The sequence below is a fragment of the Phocoena phocoena genome, chromosome 1 (genome assembly GCF_963924675.1).
Source record: "Phocoena phocoena chromosome 1, mPhoPho1.1, whole genome shotgun sequence".
Taxonomy (NCBI): domain Eukaryota; kingdom Metazoa; phylum Chordata; class Mammalia; order Artiodactyla; family Phocoenidae; genus Phocoena; species Phocoena phocoena.
Genome location: NC_089219.1, coordinates 138,870,425 through 138,885,860, shown reverse-complemented (window position 1 = coordinate 138,885,860; position 15,436 = coordinate 138,870,425). Strand labels below are relative to the sequence as shown.

The 15,436-nt window shown below is 43.4% G+C and overlaps 1 protein-coding gene across 1 annotated transcript in view; it reads right to left on the bottom strand.

The window, feature by feature from the left end:
* LAMC1 (laminin subunit gamma 1) overlaps positions 1-15,436 on the bottom strand; it is a 128,735-nt gene that overhangs the window by 45,945 nt on the left and 67,354 nt on the right. The window contains exon 2 of the mRNA XM_065896939.1: positions 3,836-4,140. Coding sequence (XP_065753011.1) covers positions 3,836-4,140 — 305 coding nt within the window. The remainder of the gene's footprint in view (positions 1-3,835; positions 4,141-15,436) is intronic.

The window sequence follows — 15,436 nt, the reverse complement described above, 5'->3', positions numbered from 1 at the left end:
GAGATGTTCCCTGGCCATCCTATCGAAAATTGCCACCCCCTGCAACTCCCTATTTCCCTTCCCTATTTTATTTAAACTGCCTGTTTCCATCACCACCACCTGCCCACCCCACCACTGCCACCACCATATTATAAGCCCCACAGGGCAGGAATCTGTTTTGTTTTGTTCACTGCATTTCACTAGTGCTTAGCATATAGCTGGTGCTCAAGTAACATTTACCGAGCAAATGAACAGATTTGAGGAAACTCCAACTGATCAAGTCGGTAGGTATACCATAATGGCAGAGGACAAGAATGAAGGTTATACAGCTTTCCCCTCGGTTTTATGAGATCTAAGCACTTATAATAAATGCTGTTTCACTGAGCTAATTTTAGTCAGATGTTTACATCTGTAGTAGTTATAACAATTACCCCAACGAATCATGTCTGCCAGTGTCCACAACCTGTGTAGTCCCTGTATACGCTGATTCCAGGCTTGGGCGTGTGACTTGCTTTGGCCAAGGAGACATCAGCAAATGTGACACAAGCAGAGGTTTAACAAGCATGTGTGCACTGGGATTTACCCTCTTGGAATACTTCCTCCATCACATGAAGAAGCCTAGTCTGGCCCCCTTGAGGATGTAAGACCACAGGGAGAGAAAAACCCAGCTCCCAGCTGACCTGCCAGGGAGCGAGCCCAGGCCAACACAAAATCATGAGAAATAATAAATCACGGTTGTTTAAAACCGTTAAGTTTTAGAGTGGTATATTACATAAAACTACCCATATATACCATGGCCACTTACTTACTTATTTATTTTTTGGCCACACCCCATGGCATGTGGGATCTTAGTTCCCTGACCAGGGATCGAACCCACCACACCTCGTGCAGTGAAAGCACGAAGTTCTAACCACTGGGCTGCCAGGGAAGTCCCCCATGTCCACTTTAAGTCCTCTTCTGGGACTGCATATCAGCATTACCTACGGAGACGTTAACCAGCACGTGCAGAGCTGCAGGCGTCTATGTTTTCAGAAGGCTTCACGTGAGACTGGGAAGCACACCCCTGATTAAGAATCACTGCATACACCAGGCCAAACACCTGGCATGTAGAACAACACAGAGCTCATCAAGGCTAATCTCCATGAAGCCTTCATGTATAATTAGAAAGGAGAAGAGATGATTTCACCATATCCAAACTTGGAACTCCAATAACAACGCCCACTCATGGCCACAATGTTAGGAATCTTTTAGTCGTCTGTAGTGTAAACAGCTAAACATATCTCTGTGTTTAATGCTTATTATATCTTCGACAGGCTTCATCTTTATCACAGCTCTCCTGGAATAAAAGCTTCTCAAGAGTTGAATCTAAGTTTTTTTGTTTTCTCCATAACAGGCATCTTAAAAAGAACAGACTCTAGAACTAGACTTTCTACGTTTTGAATCCCAGTTCTGCCACTTAAAACTGTGTGATTATGTATATGTATAACTGATTCACTTTGTTATAAAGCAGAAACTAACACACCATTGTAAAGCAATTATACTCCAATAAAGATGTAAAAAAAATAAAAAACAAAAAAACCTGTGTGATTTGGGGCAAGTGATTTTATCTTTTCTGGGCCCCTGACTCCTCATCTGTAAAATGGAGAAAATAAAAGTATCTACCTTATAGAGTTATTGGGAAGGTTAAATGTGTTAATACATTTAATACATCTAAAGGGTTTAGAAAAATGCTTGTCACATTGTGGCACATTATAGTAAGTGCTATAATAAGTGCTAATTATTATTATAAATCACTGCATGCTTAGTAATATTCATATACGTTGAAACCGGGATGGTTTCTTCTGGGAGATCACAACTTTTAGAGGGAGGCACAGAGAGCAATGAGGGCAGAAGCCAACTGCCTCTCTCCTCACCGTCAGATTGGCTACAAGTCGTAACAGTCAACCCTCCTTGGCAACTGTATATCAGAGCCAGAGCTCTTACATCCAGAGACGTATAATTAATGTTTCTGCATAATGATACCAACCGACCAAATCTATTGCAGATGCCCACAGCCTTTTGCCACATTTAGTCTTACAAGTTTCTGTGGCATGAAGAGTTAAGAAACGCCAGAATTCCTATAGCTGGGGGAACTGCTTTCAAGACAGGCTGACAAGGCATACAGTTAGCAAAGGTACCAGAAAACCACAGTCACATCATTACCTTACTGCTTTTCCCTACTGACTATACTATTCCCTCCCCAGGACAGTAAAATACAATAATTTGTGTAGGAAGAATCAAAGTTAGAAAATGTGTGCCAGTTGACCAACTTAAAGAGTATTTATAGATCACTTCTGCCCTAGGTAATCTGTCTCCTGCTTTTTCATCTATCGAAGTCAGTTATTCTTTCTGCCATGTATTTTGAACACACCTTACCGCCTTTCTGAAAGACCTTTGCAAACACACTCATTGCTCACCAGAACCCTCAGAGCTTACCAAAATCAAGATTTATGATCTCCCAGCAAACTACAGAAATACAATGGAAGGGAAGAACTGGACCCAGCGAGAATATATTCTCATCTTTTGCCACTGTCCAAAGCCACATGGCCAAATTAGACAAAGGGTCCTTGTACATAAAAAGTTCCAAAGAGAAAGAATGAGGGAACACAAAGGCATAAGGCCCAGAAAAACAGGGAGATTCCCTACTTAGAAGTCACAACAGCTTTTCATAAAGTATACACAGCGTTTGCAAACCCACATCCAGTCTTTCTTGTCTCAGCGAATTAATAGAGACTGTCCCCATTTAAATGTTAACTCCAGCCATGTGACAGAAGCATCTCCAGTCTGTGTGAATGTGCTGAGTATGGCATGACACGTATCTGCCTCTCCATAATCAAACAGCCAGAACATAAGAAAACGTCACAGACATCTAAGCAATACAGAAAGATTCCAAATTATAGTGTATAAGGAATAAGCATATGGCATTTATGAAACAAGAAACCTTTAATTCTTTCTATTGCCATATAGGGAAAAGTTTCTACCACCATCCTTAAGCAATATAGCAGGGTTACCTAAATTTATATCTTGTCACAAAAACCAGTGCTTTTAGGTAATGAAGAGTTTTCATAGTGATTGGCAACAGTACCAGACAAACCCAACCAAAATTTCCTTGTACAATAACGAAGGAAGGTAGAGTTCTTAAACATCTTGCTTCAGTTGTTCCCTCTTCCTAATATTAAAAAATAGTTTTCTGGGCTTCCCTGGTGGCGCAGCGGTTGAGAGTCCGCCTGCCGATGCAGGGGACACGGGTTCGTGCCCCAGTCCGGGAGGATCCCACATGCCGCGGAGCGGCTGGGCCCGTGAGCCATGGCCGCTGAGCCTGCGCGTCCGGAGCCTGTGCTCCGCAACGGGAGAGGCCACAGCAGTGAGAGGCCCGCGTACCGCAAAAAAAAAAAAGTTTTCTTATTTTGTCAAATCAAAGAAGAGGTACGACAGGATACAAAAAAATTTGGTAGATTCATTCAAATACCCTCCTTCAAAAGGAAGGCAGAAGCAAAATGTTTCCACTGCAAGTACAGAGACTCAAGTCAAAATTGTTCAACATTTTAAAAAATCTGTAAAATTTACATCCCAGAATACACGTGCATGAAAACTAAGAACAAACATCAACTGGGCAGCAGAAATAAAACCACTTTCCTTCACTTATTAAGAGTACACAGGAGAGCAGAATAAAATCCAGCTGTCTGTCCTGGTGGAGTAGGTGCTATTCCTACCCCTTACTTCAGAAGTGGGACCACGGTCCCCCACTACAATCATCTTCCTGCATCCTGCATATGGAAGAACTGACTGGCTACCAAGACAACCGCTAGGTGCCTACCTGCAGCACAGGGCTATTGTCAAAGTTGTAGGCACTGGGCCTTCCTTCCAGGGTTGAAAAGGCCACGTTGCCCCCGGTGAGAGGGGAAATGTCACTGAATTCATCTGTGCACAAGGCCTGCTGCTCGTCCCCTCCCGTCCTGATGAAGCCTCGGTTTGCCTTCGAGTAGGTGTTCTCGCAGGAGCCGCTGTAGTACTGGTAAGGGACCCAGGGCCCCTCTTCCCGCGTGCGCTTGTAAATGGCGAAGCTCTCCGGGCGGCTGGTGTGGAACTTGAGGCGCACGTATGTGATGTCAAACGCTTTTCCTGTGGGGCAAACACATCGATGTCCAGAAGTCATACGTACGAAGCAAAGAAACCCCCTCTATTCCCACTTTGCTTTGGAACTTGACAGAGAAAGAGGATACAAACCAACCTGTGCACACTACGCTAAGAGGGTTCCAGAACACAACACACTGGCTGTGTCCAATAGGCTATTCTAAGCCTGGAAACAGTGCGTGTTTTCCCACAGAAATAAGTTACAGCTGCACTCATAAGCTGGCTCATAAAAGCCCATTTATGATGTGTGTTGTTAAAATTTTGGTTGCCGTGAAAAATGATAGCATGTATTATGTACTTATATTGTTAAACAAAAATAAAATTGAGTGAAAATGAGCATTTATCCTTAATGCCGGTGCTTCCACAAAAGCTTAATTAAAAGACAGAAAAGAAAATATTTGCTGGCTTTCTAAATGGGTCTTCTGGTCACTTTCAAGATTTTTAAAAATTCGTTCTTTATTAATTTTAATGTTACTTCTTGATGCAGGAAGAGTATCATCAGCACTATTCTACTTACTTACCAGGTTAAGAAAGAGAAATCTGAGAAAGAGTGAAGGACGGGGCTTCCCTGGTGGCGCAGTGGTTGAGAATCCGCCTGCCAATGCAGGGGACACGGGTTCGAGCCCTGGTCTGGGAAGATCCCACATGCCGCGGAGCAACTAGGCCCGTGAGCCACAACTACTGAGCCTGCGCATCTGGAGCCTGTGCTCCGCAACAAGAGAGGCCGCGATAGTGAGAGGCCTGCGCACCACGATGAAGAGGGGCCCCCACTTGCCACAACTAGAGAAAGCTCTCGCACAGAAATGAAGACCCAACACAGCCATAAATAAATAAATAAAATTAAAAAAAAAAAAGAGTGAAGGACAGTGATTGAGATACGGGGGCAGGGACTACAGCAGGAAAGAAGAAAAAAAATTCCTCTAGTAGCTGACAAAGAGATGACAAAAAAAGAGAAAGAGAGAAGAGAAAGGCGATTTAAAGAAGCTGTGTTCGTTCAAAAGAGAATATATGAGTGCTGCGCAAGAAAGGACAGCAACAGGGAGGAGCGAACGGGCTGTCATCCCTCTGGAAGAAGAGTCCCTGCATCAGGCAGCTCCCTGCAGCAAGCAGAACGCAGCCTGACGGCTGGGACAGCTTGGTTGCCAGCCAGCAGGATTTCAGGTGGGTAAAAAAGAGAATGTGCAGCTGTTTTTAAACACCATTCATTCACAGATTGGTCTTTCTATCTCTGACAATATCTATATTTTGCTGCTTCTATGTTATAATGAAGATCACGGTTTGTCAACAAGTATTTATTGGGCACAAGTACATGCTCAGTCCCATGTTATATACTTTGGGGGACCGGATGCACTAGACATAAGTGGTCCTTGAACTCGAGAAGCTTACAGTCTCTTCTGTCCAAGTGAATCAACTTCACAGGAAGAACCAGCCTACAAAGCCCACAGAAGAGGAATTCCTGCACTCTCAGAAGTGTTGAGGAGAGACTTCTGCCATTCTCTCACTTCCTCACACCCACTCATCCCCAGGGGAGAAGAAGTGTTGCTCACGTGTGGCCCAGAATCTCCTCAGCTCTCTCCTAGTTGCCACCCGAGTCCCTCTCTCTCCTCTCCCTCACTCCTCAGTGCAAGACAGCACCTCTGACACTGCGGGGGAGGCCTGCTGCTGTCCTGCTACTCGATTCAGGACTAAGTGCACGAGTTCAGGTGGGGTGGGGCAAAAGGCCCATGTAAGCTATATGCCCAGGCTCAGTTCTTCAAGCCAGTTTTACCTGTAATAAAACTGATATGATGAGCCATATCTGACTCCATTTCCCAACTGGTTCAGATCTTAAAAGAGGGGTTTGATTAACTGTCCCCCATATAATGAAACATTCACACGCATAAGATCTTGAACATAAAGATGTATGGTATGATGGAAAAAACACAGGACTGGGCATTATGAGACCTAAGTAGACATCCTGGCTCCTTCAATTACTAGCTGTGTGATTTCTGTTCGGTCATTTCCTCCTCTGTAAAAATGAGGGTGATACAGACATAGAGAACAGACTTGTGGTTGCCAAGGAGGAGGGGTGGGTAGGGGAGGGAAAGATTGGGAGTTTGGGATTAGTAGATGCAAACTATTATATATAGGATGGATAAACAACAAGGTCCTACTGTATATCACAGGGAACTATATTCAGTATCCTGTGATAAACCATAATGGAAAAGAAGATAAAAAACAATATATATGTATAAACTAAATCACTTTGCTGGACAGCAGAAATTAACACAACATTGTAAATCAACTATACTTCAATAAAATTAAAAAAAGAATATGAGGGTGATAATCCCTGAGCCTCCTACCTCAAAGAGTTGTTGGAAGGTCAAACTAAGATCTTGCATATACCTGATTCATTATAAAAGGCTATACAAATATAAGGCATTATTATAATACGGTACAGAAGAGAATTCGTGAACTAGGATCCTGGAGATGATACCTGATTCATTATAAAAGGCTATACAAATATAAGGCATTATTATAATACGGCACAGAAGAGAATTCGTGAACTAGGATCCTGGAGATGATACCTGATTCATTATAAAAGGCTATACAAATATAAGGCATTATTATAATACGGTACAGAAGAGAATTCGTGAACTAGGATCCTGGAGATGTTCACACACAAGAGCCTGATTGTACAAGGGCCTACCTGGTATAGTTGCCAAAGAATATTTTACAAATCCAGATCTTCTACCTAGGAGGCAGTATAACACTTTGTCTGGACACAGGTCGTGCCAATACAGTTTACAACCTTCTTGTTCAAAGAATGCAAATTTAACCTGTATCTCTTTACTGTGTCAAAAATGTAAAGACGTCATCTTTGAACGAAGGCGAGGTTATAATACAGTATCGATGGCATTCCAGAGACTATCTAAAACATTCTGGAATGGTAAAACAATTTAGTTTCACTCATGAGTATGTGGCTTGGGATGTTCAAAGGCTTACTCACTAATCTGTGGATTACAGATTACCCTTGCTTTTCTATTTTCTCTGTCTACATTTCTGCCATCTCATTGTTCTTTAGCAACCCAACCTACAGGAGAATGGATCAAAGGAGAAGAGGTAAATGGATCAGGGTATCCTGTGTCCCAGACAAACATCTGCACCACAAAGCCACACACTGAAAGAAACAGGCATATGTGGTCACTCAGTGTCGGCACAAACACAGCGATGGGTGGCAGAACGTCAGAAAAGCCACTCCGCTAGCATTAAACTTGGAAGCACCCTAGCTTGCTGCTGCTGGCGCTGCCTCACCATGCCTCATTTTCAGAGCTGCTTTCTTCATTCTAACTTATAGCTACAGTTGAAAGAGGTAGAGGGCTCTGTGGCAATCTGTAAAGGGGGCTCACACATTCCACACAACAAGATGGCCATGTGCGTGACCTTCGACATTGCAGCCAGCCCAGTAGTGGATACAGATCACTGCAATTCCATGTGATGAGTGCTATGACAGGGGAAGGACATGAGGTTTTGGGAGCATGGAGGAAAGTCACCTAACCCACGTCTATAAGAGGTCAAGAAATTTTCTAGAGGAAGTGACATCTAAATCCAAGACCTGAGGAATGCAGAGGAATTAGCTAGGCAAACAGAGATCAGTCATCCAGGCAGATGGAATAGGATGTATGAAAGCCCAGAGAACACAGAGGAGTGGCCACTGGAGGAATCAGAGGTGTGCAGTACATCTAGAACGGGAGAGAGTGGCTGCAGATGAGTCAACTAGCAAGCACAGCACGCCAGGCCTGAGGCCATGCTAAAGAGCAACTTCAACTTCCTCAGGCTGATGGCAAGCCACTGAAGGATTTACGTCAGGAAATGTATGATCAGGTTTGATTTTTAGAAAGATCTTTCTGGCCACTGTGTGGAGATTAGGTTAGAAGGGACAGGACTAAAGGTAGAGAGAATATTTAAGAAGATGTGGCGGTAACCCTAGCCGACAGTGGCTGAACTAAGAATAGGGACAGCTGGAATAGAGAAATGAACGGATTTGGGTGACATGTAGTTAGCAGACTTCAACAGTAATTTGTAACTGATGGAGGAGAGCAGGAATCATTTCTGAAAGCCTTCTTTACTTTTTACCCTATTGACATTCTGTTTCATTGCCAAAGCTTCCTTTATGCATTCCACAAGGTGGAAGGATTGAGAATAACATTCAGTTTTCTAGTTTAAAAACAGCCAAATGGAGAGATGTACCATCCTCTGAAATAGAGAACAAAGGAGGTTAAAGCAAAATTGGAGGCAGAAGTGGAGGGCAGGATGGGGAGATGAGTTCTATTTTGGAAACACAAGATTTAAGGTGTCTGTGGTCATCTAGACAAGAAAAAATGTCTAGTAGGGAGCTGGATGTGAATAGTCCGATGGCCCAAGAGAGACATCTAAGTTAGAGATACAGATTTGGGATTCCTTAGCCTGTGGATGGATAATGAAGATGTGGTATCGCTGAGACCAATGAGGTCAGAGTGTTGAGTGAGGAGGGAGCTGACTTTTTAGGCTCCCTCATAAACATTTAAAGCACAGCCATAAGACGCATAAACATTTAAAGCACAGCCAGAAGACGAGGCAACAGAGGAGACTATGAAGACCAGAGGGAGGAGGGCAAGTAAAAGACAACACAGAATGTCACAGAAGCCGAGAGGGTGAAGAAGGAAAGAATCAATGGTGTTTAAATCTGCTAGGCGAATAAAGTAAGATAATGACTAAGAAGCCTCCAATGGCTTCAAGCCACAAAGAGGTCATTGAGGTGCTCAGTGAGAGCAGTCCCACCGGCAGCGATCTTGCTGGGTTGGAACTGAGTATGTATGGTAGATAGGACGTGGGAAGGTAGACACAGTGAGTGTAGCCAACCTGGTATGACATCTGGCTAAAGGGTAGGAGAAAAAGAAGATGACGGTAATTGGAGGGGATACAGGGCCAGGGGAAGATTTTTCCCTTTTTTTGTGAGAGAAGTTACAAGGCTGTATTACATGCTGTTGTGCTCCAGTCAGCAGAAAAAGAAAGAATGACTGTGGAAACAAGGCGGGGAAACAAGAACGTGATTCAGCACTGGTGAAAGGACTGGCTCCATAAAGGAGAAAACCTGCATCCTTGCTTTCTACCTGGGTGCAAATGTAAGTGATTTAGTAGGTTTTAGAGGATGGAAGTTGAAAGAGTTCTAACTGATGACTTTATTTTTTCTGTGCAGTGAAAATCAAGGGTACCTGCTCAGGGGCTGAGGGCAAAGCCAGTGGGGAATATCTGAAGAGAGTGTAGAGGCACGATAGAGACTAGCAGAAAGCTGACTAGAGAGAAAGGCTTGCTGGGCAGAGACAACGCTGCCAGGATGAGGGTACGGACATCTTCGTGGAGGCATGATTTTCTACAGCAGCACTTAGCACCTCCTGTACAGGGTCAATGGAAGGACAATAAGGTAGCGGGATTGATGTAACTCCAAGGAACTTAGAATCTAACCTGAATAAATAAGGAAGCGAATACAGAAAACAGAGTGGAAGAGTCATGGCTTGAATATCCTGTGTTATCTGAAACTACCTGTAATCACGGATAATCAAGAACTGAAAACTGAAGGAGCTACTTTTTATTCCATTAAGCAACTATAGTCGAGACCTTCCATGTGCTTGTTCACACACTCTCTCTCTCTGAATACACTTCTCTACTCTTTATCTGTCCATCCTACTCATTTCACAGTTGACAGAGTAAGAAGATCTAGTTAAATGGCAAATGAACAGAAAAGAGGACTAGGTCTCCGTTTTTCCAATGATAGCGACGACACTACCTTCATACTGTGGGGGCATGCAAAAGTAGATGAAGGACTTTAAAGGAAAGGAGCCAAGCCAAACAATTAAGAAAACCAGTAAGTACACGTCTGGAAAGTATTCCAGCAACTCTACAGCTAGAACATCTTTCCCCTTCACCTCACGTTCATGCACATGAAGACTAACCATGGGACTTCCCTGGTGGTGCAGTGGTTAAGAATCCGCCTGCCAACGCAGGGGACACGGGTTTGAGCCCTGGTCCAGGAAGATCTCACATGCCGCGGAGCAACTAACCCCGTGCGCCATAATGACTGAACCTGCACTCTAGAGCCTGCGTGCCGCAACTACTGAAGCCCGTGTGCTCTAGGGCCAGCGTGCTGCAACTACTGAAGCCCACACGACTAGAGCCCATGCTCTGCAACAAGAAAAGCCACCACAATGAGAAGCCCGCGCACCGCAAAGAAGAGTAGCCCCTGCTTGCCGCCAACTAGAGAAAGCCCACGCAGCAACGTCGACCCAACACAGCCAAAAATAAATAAATTAAAAAGTAAAAAAAAAAACTAACCATGGGTATACACACCCTCAAGAAAATATTTAGCTTCTGAAGGTTCTGCTGCCTCCCCGGCCTCCCCTTGCCACATTCCTTCCATAAACAAAAAGACTCAAGTGCAGATGTTTAGAACGAAGCACACAAAATTAACTAATACTTCCTGCTCTGAATCTTACAGCGAATCTGGCTGAGGGACTAAGAGAAGGGGAGGGGGCCACCTGGACAATGAGAATCCAGCCTTTGTGCACACAGGGCCAAGCCAAGGAATTCTGCTTAAGCCTCCTACGTGGTGAAGTATGTCTAATCTCTCTGAGTAGGGGAGAAACCCTTCCTGTCTTAGAATTGGATTCAAGTACTAACTGCTGGGGAACATAAATGCTTCTCTGTTATGTGCAGCTCCGAAGAATTCCATGAGGATGTTGTGAAACAGCCTCCTTTACAGTGAAGTAATGAGCGACAATGGCCATACAGAATTTCACAAAACTTCCAAACGCCCTTCCATGGCCTGAATTAGAAGAGAACTGGCTCCTTCTGAAATATCAAATTAGGAGTCACTGATTCACTATTGTTCTTACGTGCTCACTCCTCAGAATCAGAAAATGACTATTCTCTTTGCAGTCAGACTTGATCTGAGGAATACGAAACTTTAATGAGGCTGTAGCACAGAAAGTCAATTAGAGATGGTAGATGTTTAGGTTACTAAATGGGAGTCTCCAAACAGTTAACACAAACAGTAGTCACAGAAAGCAACTATTTGAAAATGTTTCCAATTTTGTTAGTATAACTGCTGGCTGAAATAGGAGTTCCCAGGACAAACTGTACAGCTGCGTACCAGCTGTTATTGTTCCACCTCAGCAGACAGATTGTACAAATACGGCCTCGCCAATCAAGATGACCCAGGGCCAGCTAATGCTGAATGTGGGATCCTCAAGTGGACACAGATGGGAGATCAGAAAGCGTGGAGAGGAACAGTCAAGCACAGACAGAATGTGTTGGGGTGATCTGGGTACATGGAGTTATTCCAACTGATAGAAGACTCTTTCCTAACTGCCTGTTGAAGGGCTAGTTTTCTATGGCTCAAAACTTACCTTCAAAATAGATTGTTTTTAAAAACGTATTATCCCGTTCCTTTCCCTTAAATTTCGGTGCTCTTTTTTCAAGGCCTCTCTCTTGTCAATCAGCTAAGTGCCAACAGTGTAAGGGGACAATCCCATAGGAACTGCATCTAAATCAGTCAGCACAACTTATGAACGAGGACAACTAACCTTTATAGCTTTCTATGAAACAGTCATTTTTTCATTGAATTTACTGAAACAAATGCAACAGCATTCACAATTTGAGAAAGCATCCCTTTCAAATGAATAAAGAAAATGGTTCAAATTTCCTGAGTACATGCTATAAGCACATCCCATCACACATGAACCCCTGTCATGACAGAAAGACATGCCGACATGAGTGGTGCTAGAATATGGACAGCTTCCATTCCAAGCTGCCACTGGGAAACAAAACAAAGGAAGCAGGTGTAACAGACAAAGTGAAGAAAATCATTTTTAGAATTTTTTAAAAAGCTAATAAAATTCTATACCAAAGGCTATGTATAAAAATGATGGTATGGCTGTAACAATAAAGCTAAGGGGAAAACAAAAGTTTTATAATTGACTGGTATGATTTCAGAGAAGATAAACCCATAATCTCTTAGGGAAACTAGATGTGTTCATAAAGTACCAACTTTAAAGTTTAAGCCAAAAAAAACAGTTCTACTCTCTCCCTATCACCTGCCAACCCTCCACTTGGTGCATGTGCTGAATAAGACCATGGCACTAACCTAGTGTAGCAATCTTCAAAAAATAAAATCCTTCTGCTTGTGTTGCCCAAATGTAATACCCAAAAATGCTACATACTCTTCAGCAAATTGAAGGGTCAAAACTGATTTGGCTTTATACACTAAATATCGATAAGTAGGAGATCATCAGACAGTTGTTATGTGAACACGGAGGATTCTTAACTGAACACTAGAACATCAAACGCTTTTGGAGGGTAATTTCAAATAGGTGCAAATTACTGTTAGAGGTTACAGATGTTTTCCATTATTTTCCATTATCAAAACATAAGACATATATATTCTAATTTGTATATCTTGCCATTTTATTTGAAACTGTCACCAGGAGAGACAAGATTCCCAAGTGAAATTCCAAGACAAGAACTGGGTCTGTGCCTTACTAATCCAAACCTCATGCTTGCAGACTCAATACCAGCCCTAATTCAGGCCAGTAGGTCACAAGCATGCCTGAAATCTTTGAGCCAAGCTGAAGGAATGTAGCCAGCATTTACTCCCACTCACCCAAGCTGAGGCGAAAAAATCCACTCTGCTGAGCATCAGAGTTCTAACTATGGGGGACTGACTGATGTGTGAGACTTAATGGAGTCACATAAAGAAAGTAGTCAATTATAATACTAAGGAAATAAAATAATCAACAGGCAATGAAATGTAAGCTCCATAAGTAAAACCCACACTTGAAAAATGTCGAATTGTTAAGACGTGAAAAGGAAAAAAGACACCATAATTTTACGGGAAGCTGTTTCTTGTTCTGTGACGTCCATACACTATTGAGATTTGACTATTTTTTTGCCTGTCATCCGCAGCAGAAGAGTGAAGAATTGTAAAAGAAGAGAGAGAAAATCTGATTGGAAAAAAACATGAGATTCTAATATATAGTCATAGTAGTACAATCACAGACTAAGATCAATTCTAATAAATCCTCCCCACACACACAAAGTCCCAAGAAGTTAACCAATAGTGCACTTTCATTCATTCAATAGCTATTTGCTAAGTGAATTTAAGTGACAGTCCACCACGACAAGCTACTTAAAATACCCAGTCCTTCATTTTGCTAGAATGCCTTTTACTCTCCAGTTTAAGTCTTAATAAGCTCAGCCTGCTAGTCCCCTAGATCATAAACTATTTGAATCTGTCCTCAACAGAAGAAACAATTACAAACACCATAAAGTATCTTCAATACTCAAATGTCTTTCTCAGTTTTCACAATTGTGTAATTTCTCACCACAGCCACCCATTAGGCCAAGGCTAATAGCCATAACTGGTGTTGATAACTGCAAGTCAAAATGCTTCCACTCGTTCATGAAATATTTACTGAGCACCTATTATGTCACTGTCCCAAGCACTATTCTAGACACTAGGGCTACAGAAGAAAAGACAGACAAGGTTCCAACTTCATGGGGCTTACAGTGTGGTAGGGAGTGGGGGGTAGGTAAGGGATAGATAAAAAGCAAAAACAAAAATCTTGTGTGTCAGATGATAGATGACATGGTAAAGAACAAAGCGGGGATAGAAAGCATGGGAATGGAGTGCCACTTAATGTAACACGACAGATGGCCTCACCGATGTGGATAAGGTGACATTCGAGGAAAGCACTGAAGAAGTGAGACAGACATGGTGGGGGGAACATCTGGGGGAAGAGCATTCCAGGAAGGACACATGCAAATACCCTGAGGCAGGTATGCTGGCCAGTTCCAGGGAATGATGAAGAGGCCAGTGTGGCTGAATAAGAGTGAACGAGAAGGAAAGAACAGGGCTTCCCTGGTGGCGCAGAGGTTGAGAGTCCACCTGCCGATGCAGGGGACACGGGTTCGTGCCCCAGTCCGGGAAGATCCCACATGCCGCGGAGCAGCTGGGCCAGTGAGCCATGGCCGCTGAGCCTGTGCGTCCGGAGCCTGTGCTCCGCAACAGAAGAGGTCACAACAGTGAGAGGCCCCGCGTACAGAAAAAAAAAAAAAAAAAAAAAAGAAGGAAAGAACAGCGGATGAGGTCAGGGAAGCTGAGGGGAGGAGGGAGGGACTGCAGATCATGCCGGCCTTTAGGCCATTGTAAGACTTAGGCTTCTCCTCTGAATGAGATGAAAACCCACTGGAAGATTTTGTACCAGGGAGTAACATGATCTCACTAGTATTTTAAAAGGATAACTCTGGCTGCTTTATTGACAAAAGACTATGGAGGGGAGTACAGAGAGACAAGAAGGCTAGTCAGGGTTTTTTTTTTTTTGCAATCTCCCAGGTAGGAGACAATGGTAGCTTGGTCCATGGTTGCGGCAGTGAGCAGTGATCAGATTCTGGCCATATTTTGAGGGTAGACCAGACCAGTTACTGATGGACTGGACATGGTGTGTAAACTGAGGCAACTACAAAGATCGAACTGTCGTTTATAATGAGATAGCGAAGTACATGGTAAGAACGAGTGTGGGGATGGAGATCAAGGAAACTGGGAGTTCAGTTCTGGATATTTTAAGTTTGAGATGCTTATGAAACATCCAAGTGGAGATTTCAAGTCAGCCATTAAGATATACAAGCCTGGATTTCAGGGAGAGGTCCAAGCAGGAGAGAGAAATCTGAAAGTCATGAGCAGACACAGTATTCAAAGTGATGAGATTAGATGAACATACCTAGAGAATGGATTGAGAGGTACAGAACTGGGTCTTGGGACATACCAACTTTTAGAGATGGGGGAGATAGGGAGGATCCAACAAAGGAGACTCAAGAGGGACAGTCACTGAAGCAGAAAGAGAATCAACAGGGCAGAATTCCAGAAGCCAAGTTTTTTTTTGTTTTGTTTGTTTGTTTGTTTGTTTATGCAGTATGCGGGCCTCTCACTGTTGTGGCCTCTCCCGTTGCGGAGCTCAGGCTCCGGACGCGCAGGCTCAGCGGCCATGGCTCACGGGCCCAGCCGCTTCGCGGCATGTGGGATCTTCCCGGACCAGGGCATGAACCCATGTCCCCTGCATCGGCAGGCGGACTCTCAACCACTGCGCCACCAGGGAAGCCCCAGAAGCCAAGTTTTAAAAAAACACTTTTCAAGAAGAAGAGAATGATCAACTGAGTCAAATGCTCCTGAAAAGGTGAGAAAGATGAAAACTGAGTGTTGGCCACTGGATAT